The 27,288-nt window shown below is 43.1% G+C and overlaps 1 protein-coding gene across 12 annotated transcripts in view; it reads left to right on the top strand.

Annotated features, from left to right (window-relative positions):
• Rbp6 (RNA-binding protein 6) overlaps window positions 1-27,288 on the top strand; it is a 585,462-nt gene that overhangs the window by 207,045 nt on the left and 351,129 nt on the right. For all 12 annotated transcript variants that reach the window (XM_076381097.1, XM_076381090.1, XM_076381093.1 and 9 more), the window contains exon 3: window positions 12,976-13,057. In XM_076381097.1, coding sequence (XP_076237212.1) covers window positions 12,976-13,057 — 82 coding nt within the window. The remainder of the gene's footprint in view (window positions 1-12,975; window positions 13,058-27,288) is intronic.

The following is a 27,288-nucleotide window of genomic DNA, read 5'->3' as shown; positions in this document are numbered from 1 at the left end:
CGTTGGGAAACTCGATCGGCGATGGAATTATCCTATAAAATATCGAACGATGAGCCCTCTATAATACTCGTTAATCGAGCCGTGATAGAAACGTTAGATAATAAATCATTGATAAATTAGAATTTTCTTAATCAGTCTAAATCGAAACAAGTTTTAATTTCTATTCTTAACAGTGAACTCTGAATGCTTCTTTAATTTGCGCGTCGTGGATTTAGCACGCGAAATATTGGTACGTTTATCCTCGCTGTTAAATAAACAGATGAATCGAAATCACGAGGAAGAATGACAGAGAGGCAGGTTAGCCAGGCGAAAAGAGCGAAACGCGGATAAAAACGAGGCGGAAATCGGATTAAGAAATCGAGCTGGATATTGCATTTTTGATCGAGTTCTGTCGGTCGAGCGGTTTCTGCGGCTTGTAACCATTCGGCCTTTCCTATTGGATTGAATTATTAAATTCAATTTTTCGAGTACTGAGAGATTTGAATTATTAAGCCAGCCTTGGCGCGGAGACTTTCTTTGCAATCGCTGCCGTTTCGCGTTCTCGCTTTCTCCTCATCCTTCTCCTCTCTCCGTCACCCTTTGACCATCGTGCACCGTTTCTCTTCTTTATCGTGCCGACCTTCCGCTGCACCCCCGACTTACTATCCAGTTACGGGGCCAATATTGTATCGGTGCCATTGAAAATGAAACCGCGCGAGGGAGCAGGGTACGGAATTTGGATCGTACTGCAGACGATCGTCGATTCCTGCAAAATTCAAGCCAGATACTCTAACTATCGGAACGAACACGTCGAATTCTCCATCGCCCCCTGAACTTCTAGCCCGATCTATGTCCGGCAGGTTCATTCATAGCGCTTCGAATCGAAAAATGTTTGACGCTCAGCAGCCAGATATTTGAAACGGTCGTGGGAGCTTAATATCGATTCTTTAGAGATACGCGGAAGTCCTTCGAATTCTATTGCATCTTTTTTTTTTTTTTTTTTATATCAGGGAACTCGAACTCGGTCTGTATCGTCAGAAATCTAGTTCTCATAAATTCGTAAGCGGCTGGTTGCGTTTCCCCTCGCCTTTGAGACTAATTGAACAGGGGGAATTTATAGCGTGGCTCGCGGGTATCGCCGCTTTCGTTGCACTTTTTGGCTCGTCGAACTAATCGGCTGCCGTTCGGTCTATCGAATTTAATCGCACCTCGTTTGCTTTGTTCTTCAGTCGCTATGTTTTGCAGGGAAGCTTGAGCCACGCTTTAAACAGCGGAATGCAGGATTTGTCGATTTCGAAGCGTTTAATGCGTGTCCCTATATAATATTCGCCCGTCTGTATTATATCTTTGCGGATTTTCAAAACTGCCGGGTTTGTCGCTGAAACGGCCATCCTTTTGTTCAGAAATACTGCTTTTGTTGCTCAGAGCAGGGCTACAGTAGGTGGTACACTGGCAAATCGAGTGTATTGGGAATTGCGGGGGTGGCAGAGAAAAATTGCTGTCTCTCGTGTGCGGACCCGTGTTTCGAAATACAGCGTTTGCTCGCTATGGGCTTAGAGTTTACTGACGACTTTATAGCATGGGTCAACTCGCGCACTGGTACCCCAATTTGCTTTTACACTAATTTTTATGACAGTGTATAGCAGGGAAAACTTGCTTACTCTGAAACGCTTCAAAGCTTAATCGCTATAGCAAATAGTTGACCTTTCAATCAGTCTATTTAACAGTACAATACGGCTAAAAACGTTCAGCTTTGAATCTCAGAAATTCACAGTTTTTTCTATAACTTATCAAGCACAGTATCATGTATCGTCCCATGATTCTTCTAAGAGAATTTTTCTAAATATTTTCCCACTAATTGTGAAGCAGGACCCATTTAATTGATAAAACTCAAGCTTTCCAGTGACATAATTCTTATTCTCATTTGCACAGTGTTCCTGCAGATGAAAATACAGTAACATCGAAGACTTGAATACTGTGATTCTAGCTTCTTCCATGCCCTGCAATTTCTGAAACAGTCTCGTGTCTCAAGTAATACAATTATTCAACGAAGGCAAAAGAAAGCTCCGGGTAGCTTCTATCTGGCACTAGAACCGAATCCCGTAACAGTGTCCAGCTAGGCGGAATAGACGAGCGACCGCGGAGACGAACGACGGTTGGTCCGAAGGAAGCTCGGAGGAGATCTTTACTGGCTAGTTTTCCGCGCGATTTCCCGCGAGAAAACGAGAAAGGATTGAGGGTCCGAAATTGGAGCGAAACGTCTGCGCTCGGCCGGAAACCGTGCTCCGTCTTTCCACGGTGTCGAGAAAAAGAGAGACACAGCCGGTCGAAGAAGTCGAAAAAGCTCGGTTAGAGCTTCTTAAGTTGGACGCCGTGGAGAGGTAGCGGAGCAAGAAATTTGGGGGGCGAGAGGCGGGGGGGAGGAAGGAGAGGAACGAGGACGGAGGCCGTATAAGTGAGACGTGGAACAGTGGCTTAGCGTGGAGTATTATCGTATGAGAACTCTCATCGGATCCAATAGTTCGAGCGCGCGGATGTGGAATAAAGCTCATCAAGGATTCAGCCCGCAATCCGTATTCGATGAATTAAAGATGTCGCCGGGAGTAACAAGAATGAAATCTTCCTCCGCCCTTTCTCGTCTCTACGCTTCTCTGCCTCCGTTGCTCTCCCCTGTTTCTCCTCCCTCGGTCTTCGTACCCTAGCTCCCTGGATTTTCTCCGCGGAATCGCTTCGATACTTACCCATCTCATTACGAGCAGGATTAACCTCGGTCGGTGGCATTCGTGAGATCTTATCGGGCACTGAAATCTATGATACGGAGAATTAAATTTCGATAGATAAAGTGTGTGGATCAGATAGACTGTCTGATTGATCGTCTGAAGGTTTTCTATTGTGCCAAGAGTTCTCTGGATTTTGTGATACTTTCTGTCAACTCTTGCGCTGCTTTTTCTTATCTTTTTGTTGTAACTAGACTGAGCCACACGGGTTTAGTTATATTTTGTGATTCATACACTCTGAAATTTTAGTGGAATTGCTTGATTATGATACAGTGGAAACTAGTGGAACATACCTTGAGGGAGAGTATAACACAATATTTTTAACTAATAAACTTTACCAATCACTCAGGTACACAGTATTAATTGAATACAAATACTTCGGCTAGAAATAACACAATTCCATTTCCAACCACTACACAAATGCATCTCGACTAGTGAAAATAAAGAAACATAGTTCACTATGAAGTACGATCAAAACTCGACGAAGGGGCCATCTATATTCGTTGCTTCCGTTTAACAGCGTAGCTCTCTAATCGACATAGCTGTTTCCTCGACCATCGGTATTCATCATCGTTTCGTACCGCGCGAGGAGCGAAGTGGGTCAAAAGTGGGTTAACCGCCAAACAGATGCGAATAGTGGAGGCGAATGGACAAATAGATAGACGCACGGGCAGGGATCGCTTGTATGGAAAAAGAAGTGGAGGGACGGGAGAAAATAGATAGAACGTGGCAAAAAAAAAAAAAAAAAAGAAGAGGGGAGCAGAGAGAAGTATAGCGGGGTTGGTTGGCTCAGGGAAAGAGGAAGTGTCGTGACGCCAAAGAGCAGCGGTATCAGGGAGGAGTGTCAGCAGAAAATCGCGCGAGTAGCTGCACGAGAGAGAGAGGGGCTCGCTCGTTGGATCGACGATAGGACAGAAACAGGGCGAGAGGGAGGCAAACGAGTGGGTAGATTTGTACCTGCGTGGTTGCCATCATTAGGATGGTGAGCCATAGCTGCAATGCGGGTACCCATGCGACCGAGTGGAGGGGCAGAGGCCAGGGTACCCACTATGCACCGACTATGCACTCTCACTATACACCGACTATACACAATCACGAATTCTACGAGAGCGGGGTTGGCTCGCGGCCAGGTGAGCCCCAGGTTCTGTCATCCCTACTACGTTACTACGTCCCAGCCTATATGCGCCTACGAAATCAAGTAACCATCCGCCCTGACCAACTATGCAGATCGGCCCTAACAAGAAAATGACAAACTAATATGTTTTCCTCGCGGTCTACCAAATCCCACGGACCAGGCACACACGCGACCGCTTTTATCTTCTTAATGTGCTTGTTTGCTCGCAATTTGCCGTCATTACCGATAATAGAGCCGCTTCGCTCCTTTTTATTCTGACTTTTATCGACCCACCTCTAGCTACGCCTTCCTCTTTGGTGGCTCTATCTTCTGATCAGTGTTTCCTGCTGAATTTTAGGGAGGACACTTACTTTTGGCAACGAATTCGAAAGGCTTACTTGCCTTAAATTGGCGAACAGTGTTCCTCGGGAGACGATCAACCTGATAAATGGGTTATTTAGATCTTATTATCAAGCTTTTCTGTACGTATGGTAACTAGGAACTCTAAGTATGGAAGAGATTCAAAAAGTTGATTAGCTTGCGGAGGTCTAGACTAGTTTAGTTTATTGGGCTAGGGCTAAGATAGTAATCGGTTTAGCGTTGGAATTCGTCAAGGGATGCGGAAGACAGATTAGGATTAACGAAACGTAATCTCAGGATTGAAGTAATACGATGAGGATATTAGAGGGAATCTGGAGGATCAGTGTTTTAGCAAAAATGTAAGCATGATTTTAACAGTGAGTGATTCAGTGATATCTCTTATTCTTCTTAAAAGTGTGTGCTAAAAACACGCTCGAGTTCAGAAGATTCTAAATTCAAATCTGCTTTAATAAAATAAAATGCAAGGAAAGTGCAATTCTTTAAATGCAACTCTTCTCTTACTTCGAAGACACAAATTCTTCAATAACATACCTTCCATTTTCGATTGCCCAGTGCCTCTGGCAGATAAAACTGCGCTACTGTTAAAAGGTTAAACAATATTCGTCGATGAATACCGAATCACTGACGCGAGATTTCTCGATTCTTCGCGTTGAGACCAGATTGTCCTAAGTTTACGCTCGCAGCGCCGTTAATGGTCCGACGTAAAAGCCGTCGCGAGTAAGCATCGCGGTCCTTTTGGGATGCTACGTATTCGCCAAAATAGACTGGCACGCGAAGGAGAGCAACACGAGGCTGGTTCTCGCTATCCCTCCGCTCCCCTCGGCCCCTTTCTCTTCTGTTTCTCGCTCATCCTGAGCAATATTGCCCGAGGTGTACGGATAGGGTGCCAGAATGACCGCGTGTGCGTTCCTGCTCCATCCAACGAGGCAATGTTTATTTATTTATTCGGTATACACGACAACCAGGCGTCGCCGGGTAATTGCTGTCGTCCACCACGAGACAACTCGACGAAACTCTGCGTGCCTGTCCGTTCAGTGGTCGAGTTTGTTGAACCATGTCAGCGCGGTAGATCATGATTCAGCTTGGCTCGAGGAGCGCCGACAAGCTCCGTTTTGATCGATAGTTCCTCTCTGCATTTCTCTGTAGATATTTACATAAATACAGGCTCTGGTTAATAAAATTGAATTACACAGTGGATACTCTTGACTCGCTTCTCGGCCTCGACTCTTCGTTTCTACTGCAGACCAGGTCTGAGCGAAACTGTTTGTTTTCACTTCAGTTTCGGAACCTAGTCCCGCTCGAAACTTCAGCTCCGCCAGTTGCTAATCTGAAACTCCCCCATTGCAGAACGCATAACGTACCTTCTTATTTCTCGGTCCACGTGCAACGAGCGGCCTCAAAGAGAGCGTAACCCGAGCTATTTCACGTCCTCTCTACACTTGAACGCAGTTATCAATTCAAGGGTATCCGAAAAGATTACCCACTGGAGCAAATTCAAGATTACCATTCAGTCCGAGAATGTTGGTACAATCCTTGCCATCCTTCCTTCTTTCCTTCCTTCATTCCTTCCTTCCTTCCTTCGTTCCTCCTTTTCTGCCCGCTTGCCAGCCTGCTTTCCTCTCGAAAGATCCTCCGTCCCGCATCATAGAGCTCGCAACGTGAAATCGAGTCCTCGGAACATATTGGTTGGTACTGTCGAGGAGCTGCAGCCTCGGTTGCCGGGACGATAGTGAATAGGAGAAAAGGGGACGCCCGGCCCGCTGGGTTTCATTCAAATGAGATCCAACCTAGAGAAGCGAGGGAAAGAGGGTGTGGGCCGAGGGTTGCGCGAGAGGGCAATAGCACAGAGGCAGGGGCCAGGCTAAGGTAAGGAAGAGGGCGGAAAGAGGAGGGATGGAGGGAAAAAAAAAAAAGAAATCGCGAGCGTTGGTCTTCTCGAGTGTTTTTCTATTCAGAGAGGACTCGCATAAAGTTCTATATACCAAGTTCTATCCCATTCTACGGCGGAAACGCGGATACCCTAGGAGAGTAGAGATAGAAGACGAAGGAGGAGGTGAAAGGAGGTGGCTCTCCCATTCCAGGGTGCCGTTCATTGAAACGAATGGCCTTATCCACCTGTCTCCCTCCCTTTGTGTCCCCTCCTTCTCTTCCCCTCTATCTTTGGAGCTTCGCTCTTTCCCTCTTCCTCTGTGTCTCTTTTGCTCCCTCCTCCTCACTCTTTGCCCTTTCTTTCCGCGACCCTCAAACGCCTTCGTTTTTCTCGCATAATCTCTTCCTTCCCTCCAACTCTACTCTTCTCTCTTTTACCGCTCCTCGTGTCCCCGACGCTGCGAATACGCCAGGATTACTTATCCTTCGCCAAAGAACGCTCAAGACTCGATCTAAAGCATCATTTGAATAAACGCGGAGTTACTGTTACGTGTTACGAAAACGATGAAGGAGGCGAATAGATAAATGAAGGAGCGGTTAGAGAGCGAGGGGAACGACGGGTCTTGCGACTATATTAATGGTTTGCTGTGTCTCTTGACAAAAGGAGAATACCTTCGTTCTTGTTTTTCCTGCAACAAGATTTCCGTTGTCGTGGGTAATGTTTCTTCAAAGAGAGATAGAACGACGAATCACGGTGTTAATTTCGTGCGAAGACAGGAATATTGGATCGTTCCTGACTGAAAACCTACAGACTGACAATTGAACATATTTTACTGGGATGAAATAGAAATAAATTTCTGAATTTTGTATCTACTTTTAGATGGAAATAATTCCCAGAGTAATTATATACCTCAGAGTCTCCAGAAAAATAAGAAAAAGGACATGGGTCACTCTGGCTTTGAGGTATAGAAGTGAATTTACAGTATCTTAAATTTAGAAATGTATAAAATGAAATTCTTCCTACCAAGAGGCTTTATAAAATCACTGAAAAATTGTGTCTATCAAATCAAGAATGTCTACATCGTAAAAAGCCCCTAGTGATTATTACGGATATAGAGCACAGAGAAGAAGAAATAATGACAGCATACTAGAGTTGAAACAATGTCTGTTCAGCTAGGGATTACTTGCACATAAAGTTGGATAAGTTCTTCCTACGCACATGAAGATTTCTGGACGTAAAATATGTATTTCATGGCAAGGTTGGAACGCAAGGAATGCGAAGTCAGCTGGAAGTTCAAAGTCAAGATTTACTCGTGATGTAAATCAGAGTTGTCTTGAGAAGTCTCGTTGGACTATTAGTGCTGAAACATAGTCCACGTTGTACTGCAACAGCAGTAAGGGATTACATCAAGTAGATTATATTACTGTTAATTTTAACTTAGAAACTATCTATAACTAATACAATTTTCACTCAACGAATTCACATAACTCATAATCTTTTCTTGTATTCCATTCCCTGCATCTTTAAACCTGATTTCTAGGCAGTAAAATCCGAAAAAAATCCTCTCTTTTTCCAGACTTTTATTCATGTTTCACAGTGAACACTCTCAGGCTTCTAAAACATTAAAATCCTCTCACTCAAACTCGCGTAATTTCCTTTAATCGCTCTTCAGCGAATCGCAACGCTCTTCTCCGCTGAGAACAAAATTCTAGTGGCTACTAAACCGCAGAGGTCATCCGTGGAGATCCATCGCGGGGTTGATAGCATTTTTCCGAGATAGCTAACGTGTGGTGCCGCTTCGTGTGGTCGGAGGCGCGACGGCTCACGAGATTTGAATATTTCAGGACGCGGAGCAGCCTTTGCTTCCGCTTCTCGCGAAAAGAGCCACTGCCTGGTTGTCGGAGACTTCTCGCGAACGAGAAAGAGCGGAAAGGGGGCTGGTTGGGCGCGGGAAAAGAGCTCGTTGAATTATTTCGTTGAAACTATAAGCGCGCTGAGAATCAGAGATCGCGGAAGGTACTCTCCCGGGTCAAAGTAATTCGTTTCGTATGGCAAAACGGGAAGAAGAAGAAAGAAGCATTAAGGGGGGAAAGACAAGGAGAGAAATGGTCGCTTGACATGCGAACGTTTCAGCGTTAACAGTGTTAGCGGGATGAAGTCGAAGGTAACCCCCTTTTGGTACCTTGCTTTCGTGTCGCGAATGAATGCCTTTCGAAACTTGCCTTCCGCGGCCCGTGATACTCTTTTTCTGCTTGTTTTAAAATGTTCACGATAACCTGGGAGTTCCGTGTTGCACGCGCCCTTTCAATTGAGCCACGTCAGCTAATGAACGTGTATTTCGCGAGCTTGACAAGGAGCATTTCCCGTGTGCCATGACAGTTCCCGAACTCGAGGGTTCCGCAGGTTCCTCGAGCTGGCGCGACCCATCTCTTGCGACACCCTTTGTGCGAGAGAATTTTCCTTTGGATGCCCAAGGAGTACACGTCCGCTCATCAGGCCAGTCCTTCTTTGAACCGAAAGTTCGGCAAAGAGTAAGGTCGATGGAGCAAGTGGCGTGAGTACCTTTCGATCCAGCGTGTCTATTTATAAAATCAGCTCGATACACACAGTTGGCCGGTGACAAGCTTAAAATATTCAAGCGGCGCGCATCCTCTCGCATAATTCTGCCGTTTGAGTAAATTGGTACCATTTGGCTCGTCCAGGCGGCCCCGCTTCGCCTCGCGAATTTACGATTTCATCAGCTCGCTTCTCCGTACCACGATCCCGTGGATCCCATTCCGGAAGACGCGATAGGCCTGATAAATGTTGACGAATACGCCAGTCTCGGGCTAACACAGCCCTCAGGCTGAACGCGCCAGGTGCCCCTTGTGCAGTAATGCGATTGACTTTATCTTCGGTAATCGCGTACAAGTGGAAAAGCCTCTGCCTTCTCTTTTCTCTGCCCCACCGCTGAGAGCTTCTCGCCTTCTCCTTCCTTTTTACTCGTCGTTATCCGCTGTCGTCGGCTGCCTCTTTCCCCGATACGCTAATAAAGTAATCCCCCCACTGCCGCGGCGCTCGGTTATTTATGCATCTCAAGTGTGTCCGTCGTCCTGCACCCTCTCTGAGCTTCGAGAACCGCTAATGCGTGCAAGATTAACGATCTCAAATTGTTCCACGGTCGAGTGTCACCGTTAGGTGAGAGTGGCGATCGCTCGGCGAATCGGCGTGTCGCCTGTCGGGAACACTTGCGTTTTCTTTTCATCTCCTGCCCCTACTGCTGCTCCTGAAAGTGGTACCTGGCCAATCGAATGCTTTAACGCTGCCAGAAATCTGGGGGGATCGATAAGCTCGGACTTAGTTGTTAGACAGAGGAAGCTTTTGGTCTGTGATTTTTAGGATTACCTAAAACCCTTATTATTTGAGATCAGATTCTTTTATCTGTATTTAGTTTGGTTTAGTTAGCGTTTGGTAGTGTACATTGCTCTCTGCTGCCTTTTAGAGAGCAGATCGGCGAGTTATTGGAGTTAAATATTCATACTATTATTAGAGAATTATTATAATGCCTCTGTCAAAAGCGGACCTAGAGCTGATGCGCTAAATACGATTCTGCCTGTTTTAGAATTCATTAATAACAATATACGTTAAACGCGTTACAGTGTTACGCGTATAATGCAATAATTCATTTGTCCCAAATGATTTATTGCTAATCGGTATTTATTGAAATTCACTCTCGAACTCTCAATGCGTTTCAGCGCGTTAAATCCGTGGCAATTAATGTTATCGTATTAATAGAATGAATTAGATCGAACTGCCTGTAGCTCCTAAATCGTATAGAGAATTGGATAAACGGAAAATTTGTAATAAAATTACATTCAAAGTTTCGCCGGAGATGGATGTTGTTTGCTTTCTTACTGGAAATTGGCAGCGTTTCGGGTCCATAAAGGAAAGAATTGTAACCATGCCTTTGAAGATTCATGCCATCAAACACCAGAAAAGACTGCGTCCCTGGGTGAAAAATAAGCTGAACCGGAGGACAATTAGGGAAATGATGTCTGTAAATTTCCGTTGAACACGGAAACATTTTCAAGGTGTCTCCTTGCGAACGACATAATTGCTTCTATCAATCTGGACCGAGACAAATTAAAAGAGTATCATTAAATCTGTTATGTCCTCTTGGGTCTAACGACACTTTCATGACCAAAGGCAGACGAACCCATTCATTTCATATTCTGCGGGGCAAATTCAATTTGATCTGTTCAGTCCTCCAGTTTCTTCAGAAATGATCTCTAATTCTCTCATGACCTCGCGAACTGCGATGCTACAATATTTTCGAACGAATTTTCTGTTCGTTGAGACAGCCTGCAGTAAAGGAAGAATAACGAAGGGAATTAATGTTCCTTACTTACCTATTCTTTTAATTCTATTGTTCCAAGCACGAACTTTATTAAAAAATTAAGATTGATTATAGTGCCGAAATATTCCCTGGGTTCATTAGCAACACGCAGGTAACTATAACATTCAAATTACTCTGCACTGGTTGCCAACAAAGAAGGTCCACCTTAATTTCCATAGAATACTAATTAAGTATCACTAATTAATTCCGTAGGATGATGTAATTTATGCGAACAGCTCGTTACCAAACAGGTGGTATTCACTGGCTAATGGCCTGGGAACACCAATAATTCATTGATTAACGCCATCTACTGAATAAACAATAAGCGTTCCGCTTCACCACCGTCCATCCTTTCCCTCTTTCTTCACCCATTAGGACATAACAATCACATTTAATAATACAATGTGATAATTCATTACAGGTTTCCTCGAGTGCTTTCCCAGACGACTCAGGGGAAACCCATTACTTTTTCAGAATATCCCTGAAATGGGATGAACTTAATAGAGGCTATCGTCGCGACTTAATTGCATCTAAGAAGTAGCCTACTCCATTGCGTGCTCGAGGAAGCAAGGGAATATTTGAATTTAGAGGCCCGCCCGATCGTCGGGTAGGAACAGATTCGTTTTCGAATTTTCTTCTTATTAGATTACCCCGTACCTTATGGTATGGGACAGTCACGAACCGAATGGACACGAACGGAAGAAGCAAAAGGAAGGCAGGCAGGAACGTATGCACGATACTATCCCTGGCTGGCGTATCACGATGGCGCATCTGCAATTTATCGAAGCCGAAGACCGCTCGCGACCGAATAGGCGAGTAACTGCCGAGCATTACGAGGTCTTCAGAGCGATCTGGATAAAATAGCGTATAATTAGATAGGGTGTAAGATGTATTTGGAGCGTGTCCATGTTGGCCTACGGCCAGAGTTCACCCTTTTGATATATATGTATAAAGGAGGTCAAGAGGGTGTCCTTTGTTGGAGGGGCAAATTTGGTTGCGCGGTGTAAGGATTAAGTCTGTCGTAAATTATTATGCGTTATTAAATTTCATTTAATGCCTCATTTCATCCGAGGGAGAACATCTTGCTCGTTGTGTGCCAATATTCGTTGACTAATAGGATGTTACTTCCTAGATAACGAATAAAGTACCTTCTATGATAAAGCGAGGTGACAAGTGATTTCGATAGGTACATGAATTACAATCTAGAAGCAAATATTATGGATTAAATTTTTTATTGAATCCTTTAACGTTTTTTTTATCAGCAAAGCACCAACGTGTATTATGTATATTCTGACAAATTATTGAATATCACGGTGACTATAAATTCTCAAACGAGCGAAAGTTTGGTGTCAGATATTTCTTAATTACACTCCGCGGCTTAACTTGTCAAGTGTGCGCAATTAATTTTCTACGGTGTTAAGCTAAGCTAAAACTCTCTCGCGTACGCACGTAGCGTGTTCATAAATGACGGGGATTACGCTCGGTACCGTCGACTTACATTGTTATCTAATAATTCTAATTAGCGTTAACGAACCGCCTCGTTCCGTTCTACCCAATGTTTCGTGACACCAAGAGCTAGAATTAGGTAGGTGTGTTTTCACTGAAGCACTCTTTGAAATCTAAAATAAATTTATTTAGAACTTTTAACATAGAACTGCTATTAATTAATTAATTATAAATACCAGTATCTGGGAAGAAAAATGAATTCTTCTGAATTCTGATTATACTTTTGCAAGGGTACATTATTTTATTGGTGCTGAGAATTTAAGACTATGAATGACTGTGACTATACGTGATTTAATTATCCATTTCTATTCATTCTTGCACCTTGTTTCAATAATGTATTAGTACAGTGTTCAGTCTTTATTGTGTCTTCCTATTGCAAGTGTTAGTTAAAGTTTCGTTTGTCTATTCTCTGACTGACAGTGTTCACGTTACACCCCACGATGGTTGCGTGTCAGTTTCTAGTTCGATTCACAAAAGGTCCGGGTCTACTTCGAGAGTGACTATGGTTCTCGAAGAAGGAAGGAACGAGATAAGACCTTCGCGATTATTCACTGTTGAAATTCAGTCCCTCGCGTTTCCGCGATGCTCGAGGATTCAACGATCAAACGAAAACTTCTCCCACTATAGGGACTGATTTGCTGAAATTATTCTTTGGATTAAGCGTAACGAGCACAATGTCGCCGATAACCAACAGAAAATGGCCACTCGTAAATTCTCCTCGTATCATATGATTCATAGAATGGTAGTTTCATTATGTTCTTTATAACTAATTGATGACCAAGCTGTAGCCTGAAAATGAACTCCACTTTTGCGGTAGATAATCGCCAATAATAAATCGCCTTTAACAAAGAGGTGGAAGAAGCTAGTACATCCTTTTTCACTATGTATTATTAAAATCCTTTAAAAGACATAAATGTATAAGATGTGACTAGCAAATTCAAAAATTAATAGCGTAATTATTTTATCGTTTCAGAGAGCCTCAGGGAGTACTTCACCCAATATGGAGATATCACAGAAGTCATGGTCATGAAAGATCCCACCACACGGCGATCAAGGTCAGTCCCATTACATGAAACTTATTAAGTACGTGCATATGGAAGTATATGCCTTACAGCGAGCAGGAGAATCTAGAATATCATTGCATAATGATTATATAAGCTTCTTTCCTTATAACAGTGTCATATTGTCGCAGTGTCGAAATTTGACTAGCTTCACCTTGAAGCTGAGATTATCTTAGCTGTTCTCAAAGTTTGCTGTTTAATAAGCAGATCTCGAGGGAGAAAAAGTCACTCGCATGACATGTCTCTGAGAGGCATCCGCATTTTTACCACCGTGCATTTGCGATCGCTTATCATCCAGCGGTTTTATGGAACGTCGTTCTCTTTTGATCTTGAGTTATGAGGGCTTTTGATGGCCGACCCAAAGATTCCTGGAGAGCTTATTAACAGCGCCGCGGCATTCCACTTTCGCGTGCTCGCGTTTCCTCTCCAAGTCGCGCGGACATGCAAGCTGCGTTATATCCTTGTGCATTAGGCCGTGGTTGCAGCCGACGCGATTTCGCGCGAACTCCTGCGACTCTACACCGTTATAATCACGTGTACGTGTAACTGTATGTATGAGTGATCTCGCGAAGATCTGCTCGCGTGAAATTGCGTCCACTGTAACCATGGCCTTATGCTAATTCGGTTTTAAATTAACTCACTGGGCTTCATTTAAATAGTTTAGCATCGATCCAGCGAAACGGGGTTGTCATTTTAATGGTGATTTTAGGAACGTGGAGTAGAGATGGATTAAGAGATCTAGAAGTATGCAAATGTGGGTTGTCACGAAGCTTGTGATAGTACGTTGCAAGTTAGTCACTAGTGGTGTGAATTTTATTTCAATAGTAGGGTTAAATCACATAATTGTGAGTTTCATACTAATCGGAGTATTAACATTCTTGCAAAGTATTCTATAGTATCCTATAAAGTTCCTAGTAAGATGGTATTATTTACTTAAGCAGTAGTATCTACTTTGAATGAGGAGATAGTATTAGGCTATCGCCAACTCTTCAGACTAGTTGCATGCTTCCTACAACAACACTAAATCGCCTCCATTAATGACAGAACATATCCACTTACTTTTTTCGTACGATTCTTCCAAATATTTTCATTGAACAATATCACAATCTCAGAGACCCATCTACATACATATTTCACGATACAACATATGTTTTAAATAGATACAGTATCACTGATTTAATAGAAATATCTACAAATTTCTCTCGCAGAAAACAGGAGGGCGAACGACACCCGTTGTACCGTGTTCGTTCGAGAGCGAATTACGCGCGTGCAATGTCTATTTTGGCACCAGGCTCATAACATTAATGACACGTACACTTATAGTCATCCGGCACGCACAACGTATTCGAAGATGGTAGGCCCAGATGCACCGCCAGGAATAGACTTATCAGCCAGATAAATGTGACAACGAGTGCAAGACCAGCTCTACCTGCTCACCACGAAGCGATCCCAGGCGCCCATTATTTGCTTTCCCTATCTGCCGCAGATACATCGCACTTACCAACTCGCCGCTTGCTCGCTGCACGAGATATTCTGCCTGTATCTGTGCACATGGATTTCGTGCCTGTTATCCTTTCCTACCGCAGGACATTATCATAAACAGTCGTCCTGGCTCCAAAATGGGTTATTAGCCGCCTCGATAATTCGATTAGTGATCCTCGAAGGCGCTCGTAGCAGTAACTTGTTGAGAGTAAGGACTAATGGATGGGGTTCGGAAATTTTTAGCATCTGCACTTTATCTCTAGCATGTAAAAAGCAGATGTGAACATAGAATAATTGAAAGTAACTGGTCTCTGAAACGATACGTACTGACATTCTGCATCTAGTGCATTTTCGTTCTACAAAGTCTTTGCGAAGTCTGTATTTCTGAGCATTGGCTTCATGGAAGTTCGAAGCTTTCGTAAAGAATTAGTTAAGTAAGTTGGGTACGGACTACAGATTCTCTTTGATTCAGTAAAATCAGGATATGAAACTTCGACAATTTCTCAGACTTCAAACTTCAAAATAGCTTCATCTTCGAGGTTGGAAGCGCTTTCAGGAGAATCTTAGTGGATCAAACAGTTCAATTACTGGAGTTAGGAAATAGAATTTGAATGTTTTTTGTTCGCGAATGAATGAATAAAGAATCTTAATGCAGAGGTGCGTGGAACGTATATTTACTAAGATGTAATTAAAAAGTTTAATCCTGCGTTGTAATTTCTTGCATAAAGAGTCGTTATCTTTTCACATATCCGTCATTTTATCAGCTATAAACTTCAGCTGGAATAACAATGCTCTTCCAGTGTTTATTGCTTCAAGTTTGTATCCTACGTATCTTAACGTGACTTGTGAAACAAGTTTCAGGTTTTATATTCACTTCTTCCTCGCCAGCATTTGTACTGTATCATTCCTACGATCAAAAAACTTCACGAAACATTCAGTAGAATAACATTTTTAGTCACATCTCTATCCAGTAGAGTTCTTTCAATTATACCCTCAATTTCAGCATTTTGAAAACAGTCTAATTATCATATCGCGTCTTCCCCTTTCCACCACGTAACACTCACGGTTAATAAGAAATTATCTGACGGAGATTTTAGCCGCGTCCTCGTTTCGCTTTGAATTCCCAGCAAGATAGTTGCTTTCTATTAATTCAGATTGCCGCACAATTTCCATAGTTTCCCTCTAATTGTGTCTTAGCAGCTGATGCAAATTGTCCAAAGTTCGAGTTAAGTTCTCCGAGTGTAATTGTTGTGTCGTGACTTGGTAACCTTGCTACAGTGCTCAGTGAACGGTGTTCAGGGACCTAGCCGAGGGTAGCAAAAATGGGCGTACCTTCGCTTGGAGAACAGGCCTCGAGCAACAGTTTCGAAGTGACGTCGACAGACGAAAAATCCACGCGCGGCGTAATGTGAACGGTTAAATGCCAGCATCAGAGTAATTACCGGGTTTTAAGTGAAGGAAACGAGGGGACGACAACGAGTGCGACGTCGACGAGGGTCGAAAGAAGGGGCGAGATCGACCAAGAGGGTGTGTGGCGTCGGCACAGGTGGTAGTGGACGAGCTGGAGAGAAGGAAATAGACTGAATGTAGAGCTGAACGTTTTTCGAGAGTGCTGGAATTACTCTCGAAGTTCACTTATTCTTAGTCTCGGACTAAACCCCCAGTCTGCACTTGGGACTTACTCTCACAATCAAACTAAAGCAGTCTTGGACTAAATTAGTCTCGGACTAAAGTCCAGGCTTGAGATTTACAATTAGCGCAGATTCAAATTGGCTGAAAGCTAAAATGGTTTTTACGAAGCGCTTCAATTTATCATAAATCGCACTTTTTGACATAGAACTGTGCACGTTTCTATAAAAAGGCAGCGTCTGCAGAAACTATCCTACCTACCTGATCAGTTTCACAACACATTTTATGTGAACCGAGGAACTCACGAGTGTAACTTGTTTCTAGAGCCAGCTGTACCCACTCGTCTTCGCCGTGCCACAAGACTTGGTTCGCTACATATACATAGTAATCCCGCTGTCAGCCAGACATTCCAGAAATCGCGAATTCCTGGATGACACTGTTGCCTTGATTATTCATTACATTCGTCATGGTGTACTTACCGTAATGCGCTTCACGAAGTGCCGTGCTTTCATGATTCAAGCTGTCCCTGTGTGAATAGGAGACAGCTAGTCTTCCTTTTGATGTATCCTCGAACGGCTTGCGATCAAAGAGAGGGTATAAACATGCAAGCGGCAGGTATGCCCGACGCGCCGAAACCATCGCCGTAGTCATAACCTGGCTCTCTTCCCCTAGTTGGAGAATTAAGTCCAGGACAATTTGACGTATGGCTTGACACTGAAATGGGAATAAGAAGGGCAATATGCGCGAGGTCGGGACTGTTTACGCTGATTTGATGATGTATCTCGTGTCGTGATGCAGCTGGGAAAGCGTGTCACAGCTTTCTGCGGGTCTTTTATCAGGATTAATTCGTCACAGAATGAATGTCTTAGTTGTGAACTGAATTGGGAAAAATTTCGAGGATATATGAAACATAATATTCTAACCAGAAGAAAAGGAAACTTTATGCGAGGAGTAGTGTAAAGACAGTTATAGTTTGCCATTATCCTCACTACTGAAAAGATAAGGAATCGTGTGTAGAATATAAATTTCGTTGATATATCTGCGAGATTCAGAATTGAATGAGAAATTGAATTTACAAGACATAAGCGTAGGTACTTGTGGATTCCCATATTCCATCAAAATGGAAAGGAGAACAGTGACAACGGCGGATATTGGAGTCTCGCTTTTCATGGATTGCGCTACAGATAGCAAACATGAACCTTCATTTTGTAAAATAAATTTGTTTTACACTTGATAGTAGATCTACTACCCCATCGAAATGGCAGGCACATTATATTTACTTTGAATTGTCGCAGAATATTATAACAAGTGAACATTACTGTTTTGAAACCTATTTATTTTTTCAACCACCTGCTATTTTTACATCCCAACAGGAATATGCATACATTAATCATAGATAATTCTACTGTTAACTAAGAATTAATATAAGACACGTATTTACACTTACACTTGTAGTCTCTATTACTACCTTCAATGCGCAGTAATGAGAGCCAGTAGTTCTCTTAAAAGTTCGCGACATCCTCGACGAGTCAATGGTAAATTATTTCCCCTGCTCGTCCTTTATCCCTCGACATCGCCGATTCCTTATAGGGTATCTGAAATTCATTAACCAGGCTATACTACTAATTGGCGCGTTTCTATAACAGCGTGTTGTTTAAAGGGATCGTGCAGCGATAATCGCAGTTGAATTGTCGCACGATTCTTTAAGTTATCCTGTCTCGCTCGCACCGACGTCGTCTACGATCAGCCGTTTTGCTCTTCTCCGTTTAATTAATTGGCCAAAAACTTTCAGCCGTCTGCCCCGACCGACTCCCTCTCTAATTATTCATTCCTTTCATTCCTATGAGAGGGAAAGAGAGAGAGAGAGAGAGAGAGGAAGAAGGTAAGGACGAAGTAGCCGGACAACAAAACGAAACACGGGACAACTTACTTGCACCGAGTTATAAAGCAGACGCAACAGCCGGGCCTATTCACACCCGTTTATTATACGGAAATAGGGCTCGTAGAATCAGAATGCAGACCCAAGCTCATTCCTATTCTCTTCACTTCCTTCCAGTCTGCCCTTCTTCGCTCACCAAGGATGGCTCGAAGTCCGATGGTAATTAGGAACTTCAGCCTTGGGATTTCATGAAGCGTTCTCTTGTCGGCCTGTCCGCGACATGTTTCTGGATTATTAAATATTCGGTGACTGAAACTCTCGAGGCTTTGCAATAATGAAACAAGCAGAGTTATTCCTTTCATTGAATAGCCAGTCGATTCGGGACTCTGAAACGCTGTTGAATCTGGATAGGAATTGTTCAATAGTCAATTTTGTTTGTTCTGTAGCCAGTGCTTTCTCCGGCGATCTGCGAAATTTCTCTAGTAGGTGGAAACCGCTTAGAGAATGTCTGGTTGAAGAGGGTGAACAAAGACGATAGGCGAGCGAGATAGAGGAACGCTGGTATAGGGTTCGGGAACAAGGGTGGTTGAATCCCTCAGCGCTATGTCGTAGCTCATATCTGCCGCAAAGGGACGTGGAACCAGTATGCAGGAGGGACGAGGCATGGGGTTACTCTGCGGGTTGTAAATTAATGGTTAGCCCATGGCACAGGGATTTGTCCTAAGGGTTCTGCTTGATCTATAGGCGGCATGTGTGCCAGGTCAAACGGGTATACGCGAAAATTCTCTCCCTCTTTCCTTAATCGTCTGGAAATCGATACCAGACTTATCCACACAATCCTGTTTACTTTTTCAAGCTTTTCATTCTCAACCTGCTTCACACTTGAAACCTGTAAGGGTGAATTGCGAAAGTCACTTTCCATCTTTAGAATTCCTTAGAAAGACAGAATCCTGATAACGGTAGTCGTATTACGTAATTCTAAACATTTGAAGGCAGTTAACTTTGGTGCTCAAATTCTAGGATCATGGTTGGCATAAAATTGGGATTTCTTGGTGCTCTGATGTTTCCTACTCACGCTAATTTGTATATAATATCTAGGCAGAAAATATGATGAATATTAATATTCTATTTCTTAGAATTACTTTGCTGAACGCTTGGTAGTCTCCTCCTCCGATTTTTCTAGTTTATCTTGCTTGAATAAATTCATATCTACGTACACTTCAACTCGCTCCAAAGTCCAGTAATTCCACAGACCCGCAGTTTTACTTCTTCCTTACTCTATTATGCCAGCATTGCGCTCTCCGATTTACCAAATCGCATCTCCACGATTTCCAAGACCACTTCAAGATCGTGCAGTTCCCTAAACGGTCATCACGTGTCCATTATCGAGCAGCAATCGTATTTGGAAGCAGTTCATTGCCAGAATGATACTTCGAAAGTTCTCGGGTCATTATTCCATCATTAAATGGACCAGGATCCTCACTTTCTAGCGACTTCATCTCTCTCCCTGTGAGAGGGACTGTCATGGAACAGAGAGAGAGAGTAAAGGTAGCAGGATAGAAGCCCAACGAGGAGTACTCCTATCGACAGTCTCATTTTCTGCTTCGAACTTATCAAGACAAATACACGTTGAACACGCTCTCCCGCTCCTCCAGCCACTCTCGCGATCGGAAAATATCTCTAATGAACAAACTATCCGATTTGAGCCCCCACAGCCCTGCCAAACCACATTGCGCTACGGTGTCGGCGCCACGCTACTCCCATCAGCCTCGAGAAGGTGGAAGTCTTCGATAACCAATCTCAATTTCAGCGCGATGTATCCGTTACGTGCTGTCTAGCTCCTATTTTGGCCCCTCTTTTTCTCCGCTTCTTCCATGGACTTCTCCCCTGAGAGTGGGCTGTCTATAACGTTTGTTTTATTAGATCGTTTGGAAATTACGTTTTCTTCGCTCTCGGCTACTGAGCGTTACTTTCCCGCTAGAAGTCAGAAACTTGCCACTCGCTCAAACGCTCCGACAGTTTCCAAACGATCCACTGGTTTAACCCTTATCGCGCCAGGATGGAAACACTCAAAGCTCAAGTACAGAGTATCAAAAGCTAGAAACCACGAATGGAAACAAATATAATATAACAATACTAAAGATTGAAACGTCTACAAACTTGAAGACTCGAAAATTTCCCATTAAAATGAAATTAGAATTGAAGTAACAGAATTTCATGGCAGAGGTACGCTCCTGTACCTATCCATAATTGCAACGAAATGAAGTGGGTACTATAGATCACTCGACGTTCGATCGATGATGAATGAGACGGACAAACGACGCGTTTCTCCATTGAAGCGATAACCGCGAATTTTCTGCGCAATCGAGGCGCGCCGCGCCGTTAGCCTGTCAGCAAGAAAGCAATTTCAAAATCGCGAATGGTAGCCGATAGTGCCTCTACTGATTACTTCAATCACTAGGTCGTTCGTCTTAGTCGTAGAAAATCCCATTACCTCGTCGCTCATCGAGCCCGCTACAGCGAAGAAGAGGAGTCAGTTGACGAGATTCGTCTCCAGGAGAATCGAACTTAATTTGCCTGGCCGTCTGCTTTATTAGCGAGTCGAGCTCGATCGACGAGTACAAGTTCGTCCCGAAATTTCCTCGCTGTTCGACGTTCCCCGTCTAAAGCGTTTGGAGCATAGGAAAATCGACACGAAAGAGAAAGGAAAAACAGGAGAAGGGATGGCGAAATAGCAGAAGAAGAGTTAGTCGGTAAAGCTGTATAGCCACCGGGCAATCTGTTAATTCGATCGTAAATCGTCGTTAGCGGAAAATTTAGTTGGAACTTAGCGGCGATAATTACACAGGTTTTTGCAACAGCCCTTGAAAACGGGACGAGATGAAATAGAAGGAATCGGACGGCGGGGCAGGTTGGCGGGACGATGGAGCGGTAGCTGAAGTAGAATTTATTGGGCGATAAGCGCCTTGCAACTTTCTTCCCTTACGATCGTCATTCTTTATCAGCCGACTCGTGGTTGACACCAACGTATCGAGGTTGGGATACCAGGCTTTATGAATCGGGATTATTAAGGTTCTCTCTGGATCGTAGATCTTCCTTCCGAGTCCTGTACCCCTTTGCCAGCCGGCAATCGTCGATGAAAACGTCGCCACTGAGTACTTTCGCTCTTCTGTCTTCATACTACGACGCGTTTTGGTAGAATCGCGCACCATCTTTTCCTGTTTCAGTCAAATCTGTTTTAATAGTCCGTGAATTGATTCGCGAAAGATAAATTAAAAATAAATTATCTTTTCTTTAAACGTAAGCAGAGGAATTGTGTATAGTCTCTAATATCTATAGGAATGTCCCATAATTCGGTGATACAAGCAGATTTACAAAGCAAGAGAAATAATTCTACGTTACAGTAGATATAGTCAATATTTAGACAGACTTGAATTAAGTACCTTTTCGCGACTAAGTCACTTTTTTCAGAACTAAAGTGTGAAATCAGATAAGTCTATTCTATATTTTTTACTTACTTTTTTATGTAGCTTGTTGGTTTTGAAATAGCCTATATTTTGTCTTTCAGTATACAGCGAGAACTCTGAAATACTTTCTGTCTTTTTTGACATAAATAGATACCTATCACAGACATTCTTATACTAGACCTACACCAACCCTCCGCAACGAGCGCATTATTCTGAACGTCGCGAACGTTACAACCCCATGTTCGCCGCGTATCTCGAGCAATCCTCGAACTTCCTTATTTTCTGCAACGAGAATGGGGTTGAAGGGTAGCCGGCGAAGCTCACCCGCTGGTTATAAGGTTTTCCGGTGATAGGCTAGCGCGTGGTCGGAACCATTGCCGGAGCGATGGATGAGAAAGGTGTTGAGTAATTTATCAGGGGTGGTTGAAAGGTGTGGGTTGGCGATGGATACGAGATTCTACGTCGGTGAACGCGCATAGTTCAGCGTAGCGTGAAGTCTTATCTGGTCGGCGGGAGTCCCAAGGGTGTCCATAACCTCATTGCACCAGGCCACGATAATCCTCCTAGATACCTCGCGACAGCAATGGAACGTCATAAATCTGGTATCTGTTAGTCGCGAGTGTTACTTTACCAGGAGGGGACAACTGATTCCTCGTGCACGATACGTTTCCGCTGCGAACCTTCAGCCGTGCACACGGTGTTGCTGACAGGGTGAACCGGGCGCAAACTGGTTCGTTACTTCTGATTGTGAACGGAACGTGATCCGCATGAACACGCTCTTTTGCTGTTCGGCGGGTTGTTCCATTGGAAACAACAAAGGGAGTAGCGTAAAAATGAAAATACGATTACTCGATCGCCGTTTAAGGGGCGGCTAACTAAGGAAGCTTAAAGGGATGCCACTTAGTGAATGTAATTGAATTTTTATTTAAGAGTATGTAGAAGATTTCGAAAACTACTCAGTTCAAATGGAAATTTGAATAGTAGTTACTTGCATTAATCTAAAGACTTGTATCTACAATATTTAGTAGGGAAGATTTATATAGCCTTCGAAGCTTCATTTGCCTTCCATGAAGATATTTAAAAAGACTGATGATATGCTTCATTCTTCACTGCTCACAGAATGATTAAATTCATATGATACTGCTTTAAAGTTTCAAGATTGTTACTGTCAATTTTTATAATCTCTGAAACTGCACCATAATCTAGTATCAAGGTTCGTATTACGCGGTTCATAGGAAAATCTGAAAGGTGAAAATCACGGAGGATCCGCCCTTTTTCTCCCCAAAAGCACGCTCGAGACCTCTTTCTTCTGTCGCGTTCGACGGTGTTCCGTGTTTCGCGTTAGAAACACGCGATTCCCGCGTTAACTCCCGCAGGGCACAGCGGGTGTCCTCGCACGGACTTGCATTAACCCTTCCATCTTCTCCACTTCCTTCGACCACCCTTTAAATCCTACGAGCCATCCCTCCTCCGCGAACTCCTCCATGTCCTTCTTCATAGACGCACACAGAACGCGACGCCTTTCCGCTATCTTTAGCTCGCTTATGTGTTATGCACGAACCCATTTTTCAGTCTCATTTATTTTTCGATGGATCGTGCGGATGTGCCAGCGTCTAATCACGCGTGCACGCATCGATCTTTCAGTTCACCCCTACGGAAATTAAGAGTTTACCTCGCTTAATAGCCATATCTGTGAACACGCAATTCGCGTGCAACAGAGAAACACAGTTTAAGAATCTGGAAAATCTAGTGGAAGCGAAACTTTCATTAATTGTATAATAATAAACGTAAAACTATATAAATCTCGTATTTATATAGTATTCCGAAATTTGAGTTCCAACCATAGTCTTTTCACAAGTTCTAAACTTTTCTATAAACCATGACAGATAGTCTAGTACACTAAAGTCCTCTTTAAACTATCGTTGCCAACGTAATCAAACTTTTCCGAGTATTTCTCGCGGACGTCACCGTGTAGAGTTCTTCAGAACAGTAGACACACAGCAACTGAGCTGCACGGAAAGCCTGTACACCGTTTCAGAGATATCGACTGTTTAACAGCGCGCTTTTATGACATGCCTGTTTAATAGCGGCGGTTGGATGGTGTAGCAGCCACGAGGATACGCTGTGACACCGTAAATTCTTATGTCCTCCTGTCTTGGTGCAACATCAGAACAGTGAATTTTCGTTCGGGGAACGACGAGTTACGAGACGATGACAACTCGGTTTTGCTTCACATTTTTTCGTTCTGTTATAAGGATGCGTGGAGTTACAACTTTCCTGAATGTTACAATTTCCTTCTTTTATCTCAAACATTGTTTTTAAGGGGTACTACAGTTTTTCGTGTGGGTAATTTCTATAATGTGCGTGAATCTTTGATAACGTTTCGTTTGATGATTTGCTATTCGGGTGAATTCTTGATAACGATACATCGAACGTATGGATTAATTAATTATTTCTGACAGAGAACTGATGCCACTGTTACTTCTGAAAATCGTAGTTCGACGTTAAACTAATTAACAAGAATTAGAGTGTAGTTACTTATGAAGCAATTCCATTGGTTATTTTCAACCGGAAATCTGGAACAGAGCCGGTCGACCTGAATACCCGACAACCCCAGTAAGGAGGGAAATGCCGCAAATCCAATTATAAATTAAGGACCTCGGAAATAGAACTCCTGGTAAAAGACTCCTTGAGAATTCGTGGGTATTTCGTTCGAACTGCCGAACTTTGTCCTCTTTCTTTTTTAATGGATTTCCCTGTGCAAGAACTTCTCTACATGGCTGTAAGGACGCCAGAAAGTGTTAACATAATTACAAAAAAGGATAATAATTAATTTTATAGTTGTACTCTCCACCAGGAATTTAATCGCTATACATTTCACTCAGGTATTTCTAAAATAATTAATTCTCAAGACGGAAGCGTCGGAGTGTCTAACGACACGCAGACAGAAGTTTAGAAAACACTAAACTCGTAGTTATATCGTCGAACATTTCGGTATTAATTATCACGTACTAATGGAAACGCAATAATGCAATAGGACTACTATATCTCTGTGCAGTTACACTCGTGACCGCGTTCCTTTCATTATGCAAACACTCGGTGGCTTCGCATATAGAGTCCCTGATATTAATAAGCAATGCCAGGCATGTCGGCGTTAAACAAGCGACTGGAATTGGACGTACATACGTGCATGGGAACAGAAGTTACGTTCCAGACAGTCTATAAAAGCGGTGTCTGTAAAAATCGACGCGTCTTGGCTCCATCTACCTACACCTGACGGAACACCTGTGAATACTATTTCCCTGAAAACGTGACTTGACCCTTCTGACAGATCGTTACTGCTTCTGGCATTTAACGCACGCATGCTGCCTTGGAACGTCATTAAGCGAATCATGCAGACCGTTCTGTCTGAAATTTAATGGGTATTCGCTCTCCATCGGGCACGCTAAACACCGGATTTCTTGTTTTCCTCTTTCTCTTTTCCCTCGTTCCTCACCGCTTCCATCCAGGTACCATGAACACCGTGAACGCGATAAATTATACGATTGTACTTTTTGCACGAGCCACAACGTTCGGGCGATTTATGGACCGCCATTATTCATTATTTTTTTCCCTAGATTCATTGCGGGGGCATGAATTAACCCTTTGAGGGCTGATCTCTTTTCGAGCGGGAATTATTCGTTTGAATAAATTTAGCTTGATGTCCCACACGGCTGGTAATTACTCAAAACACTGCGAAGAGTTATTTGGAGATAGGAGCTGGAAGGATTCACGTTACGATTAAAGATTTGTTCCAGGCGATGCGCGAAATTACTTATTTAAATATCTAGATTAGCGCGGGAAAGTATTTCAAAAATATGAATTTTCAAATATTTGAATTTTGAAATATTTGAATTTTCAAATATTTGAATTTGAAATTCATTACTTTTAAATAATTTGTAATTTTAAATGTAGACTAGGTTTGAATAACGTCATTAAGATCTTAAATCACGAATCCTTGAAACTTGTCCATATGTTCCCTACCTCTAAAGATCGTCTGTTTCATAAAACAAGAACTGCTCAGTGTAATTCCTCAGCTCTGGTCACTATTGGAAAATGCTCCCCGTACTTTATCCATGAATAAAGGTTCAAGCGCCTCCGGAACGTCACGCTGTCAGTTCACACGGGAGCTAAGTTATCCCGGAAATTGTACCTACAACTTCTAACGACTCCTGCCGTTATTTCTGACCAAGCGTAACAAGAACATTGTGCCGGAGGTACGCGAGCGTATTCAGGAGCAAGATAGTCGAGGTAACTTTGGAACTTTAACGGGCCGCGTGTTACGTACAGCTTCGTGCTTTCTCCCTCGATTCGTGTCCGAAAATTCGTGGATCGATCGGTCCTTCGTCGGGAACGTGCGCTGAATAATTCCGTGACGCGACGTACTTTGTCGCCTAATTAAATTCGTGATAGCTAGAATGAGAGTCGTTTCGCGATTTATCGGGAGGAACGGCCAAAAACTATCGCGGATCCGACCGCATCGCTGAAATACCCCAGCAGTTCCCTCGCAAATTCTAATATAAGTTTCTTCAACAATGAAAATTAGCCGCCGCAGTTCGGCTTAACGTTTTAATTGCGATCGACCAGGAAACCGTCGCGCGCGCCACCGACGTTTGGCCAGCCTGTGCGAGGGGAAACGCCATGCAGAACTGTCTTCTATGCCGCAGTATTTGCGAACTAACTCGACTGCCAGCCTGGCTGCAGGCACACACACGTACGTGTTTATGCGAGCTCTCGTATGTCGGTGGACTGGTTCGTACGCGCGATAGATTACCAGTGACCCGTTGTTAAGTTAGTTCGTCGTGTTTCGTGTTGCTGTCCAGGGAGTAATTCTGCTAATTAAATCAGTCATCAGAGGGATGGGATATACATAGTACAGCGTCAGCGGTAGATTGAAAAAATTGTGGCTTTCGGTAAACGATGATGCTGGCCGTTTTGGGGAATACTGGTCGCACATGTTGGCACTGTTATGGATAATTGATAAATGAGACATTTGTCTGTTCGGTGTACTTCAGTTTCTGTCACTGCTGTATTATATTTCACCTGTAACAGAATAACTTTTATGAATTGAAATTTTTATATACCAGGATTAAATTATTTTCTGTCACTGACGACTCGTCGCTTTCTAGCTCTTCACAATTTTTTATAATTCTGAGATCAAAATTTTTTCCGAGAGATGTTTAATAGGAATTAAATTTTAAAATGGAAAAGTCCAAAATGCCATGAAAATAGGCGAATATTCCATTGCATCTGACAGTGGATGGAGGGACTGTCATCACTGGGGGTTAGATGGTTAAAGACTATTTCTAAACCCATGCTACGCGCAACTGAAGTAACTAATCATACTGTTTTCAGACCGACAATACAACGTAATGCATCGTAACATACCTGCCAACCCTCGATCAAACCTCTGATCCTTTACTTAATCTCAACGCGTGTGGGTTTCCTAGATTCGCTTGGAAATTGTTGGCAGATGTGACAGGAAAATAGGAAATTTGTGTCAGGCCGTGGTCCACGCATGAAGTCCTCATTTCTCATGTTGACGTATACGTCACGCCGTTTGCGCCAACGATTCTGAAATAATTAAACAGCCTCCATTTCCACAATAGAACGCACATAGGGAGATAATATTACCCAAATCCTGAAAACTTTTAGAAGCGATATTTCAACTTATTTTCCATATTTCATATTACATTGAAACAACATCGCGAGCACGTTTGCTTAACAAG

This window comes from Calliopsis andreniformis, chromosome 6, assembly GCF_051401765.1.
Source record: "Calliopsis andreniformis isolate RMS-2024a chromosome 6, iyCalAndr_principal, whole genome shotgun sequence".
In the NCBI taxonomy this organism is placed as follows: Eukaryota; Metazoa; Arthropoda; class Insecta; order Hymenoptera; family Andrenidae; genus Calliopsis; species Calliopsis andreniformis.
This window is presented reverse-complemented; position numbering and strand designations above follow the sequence as displayed.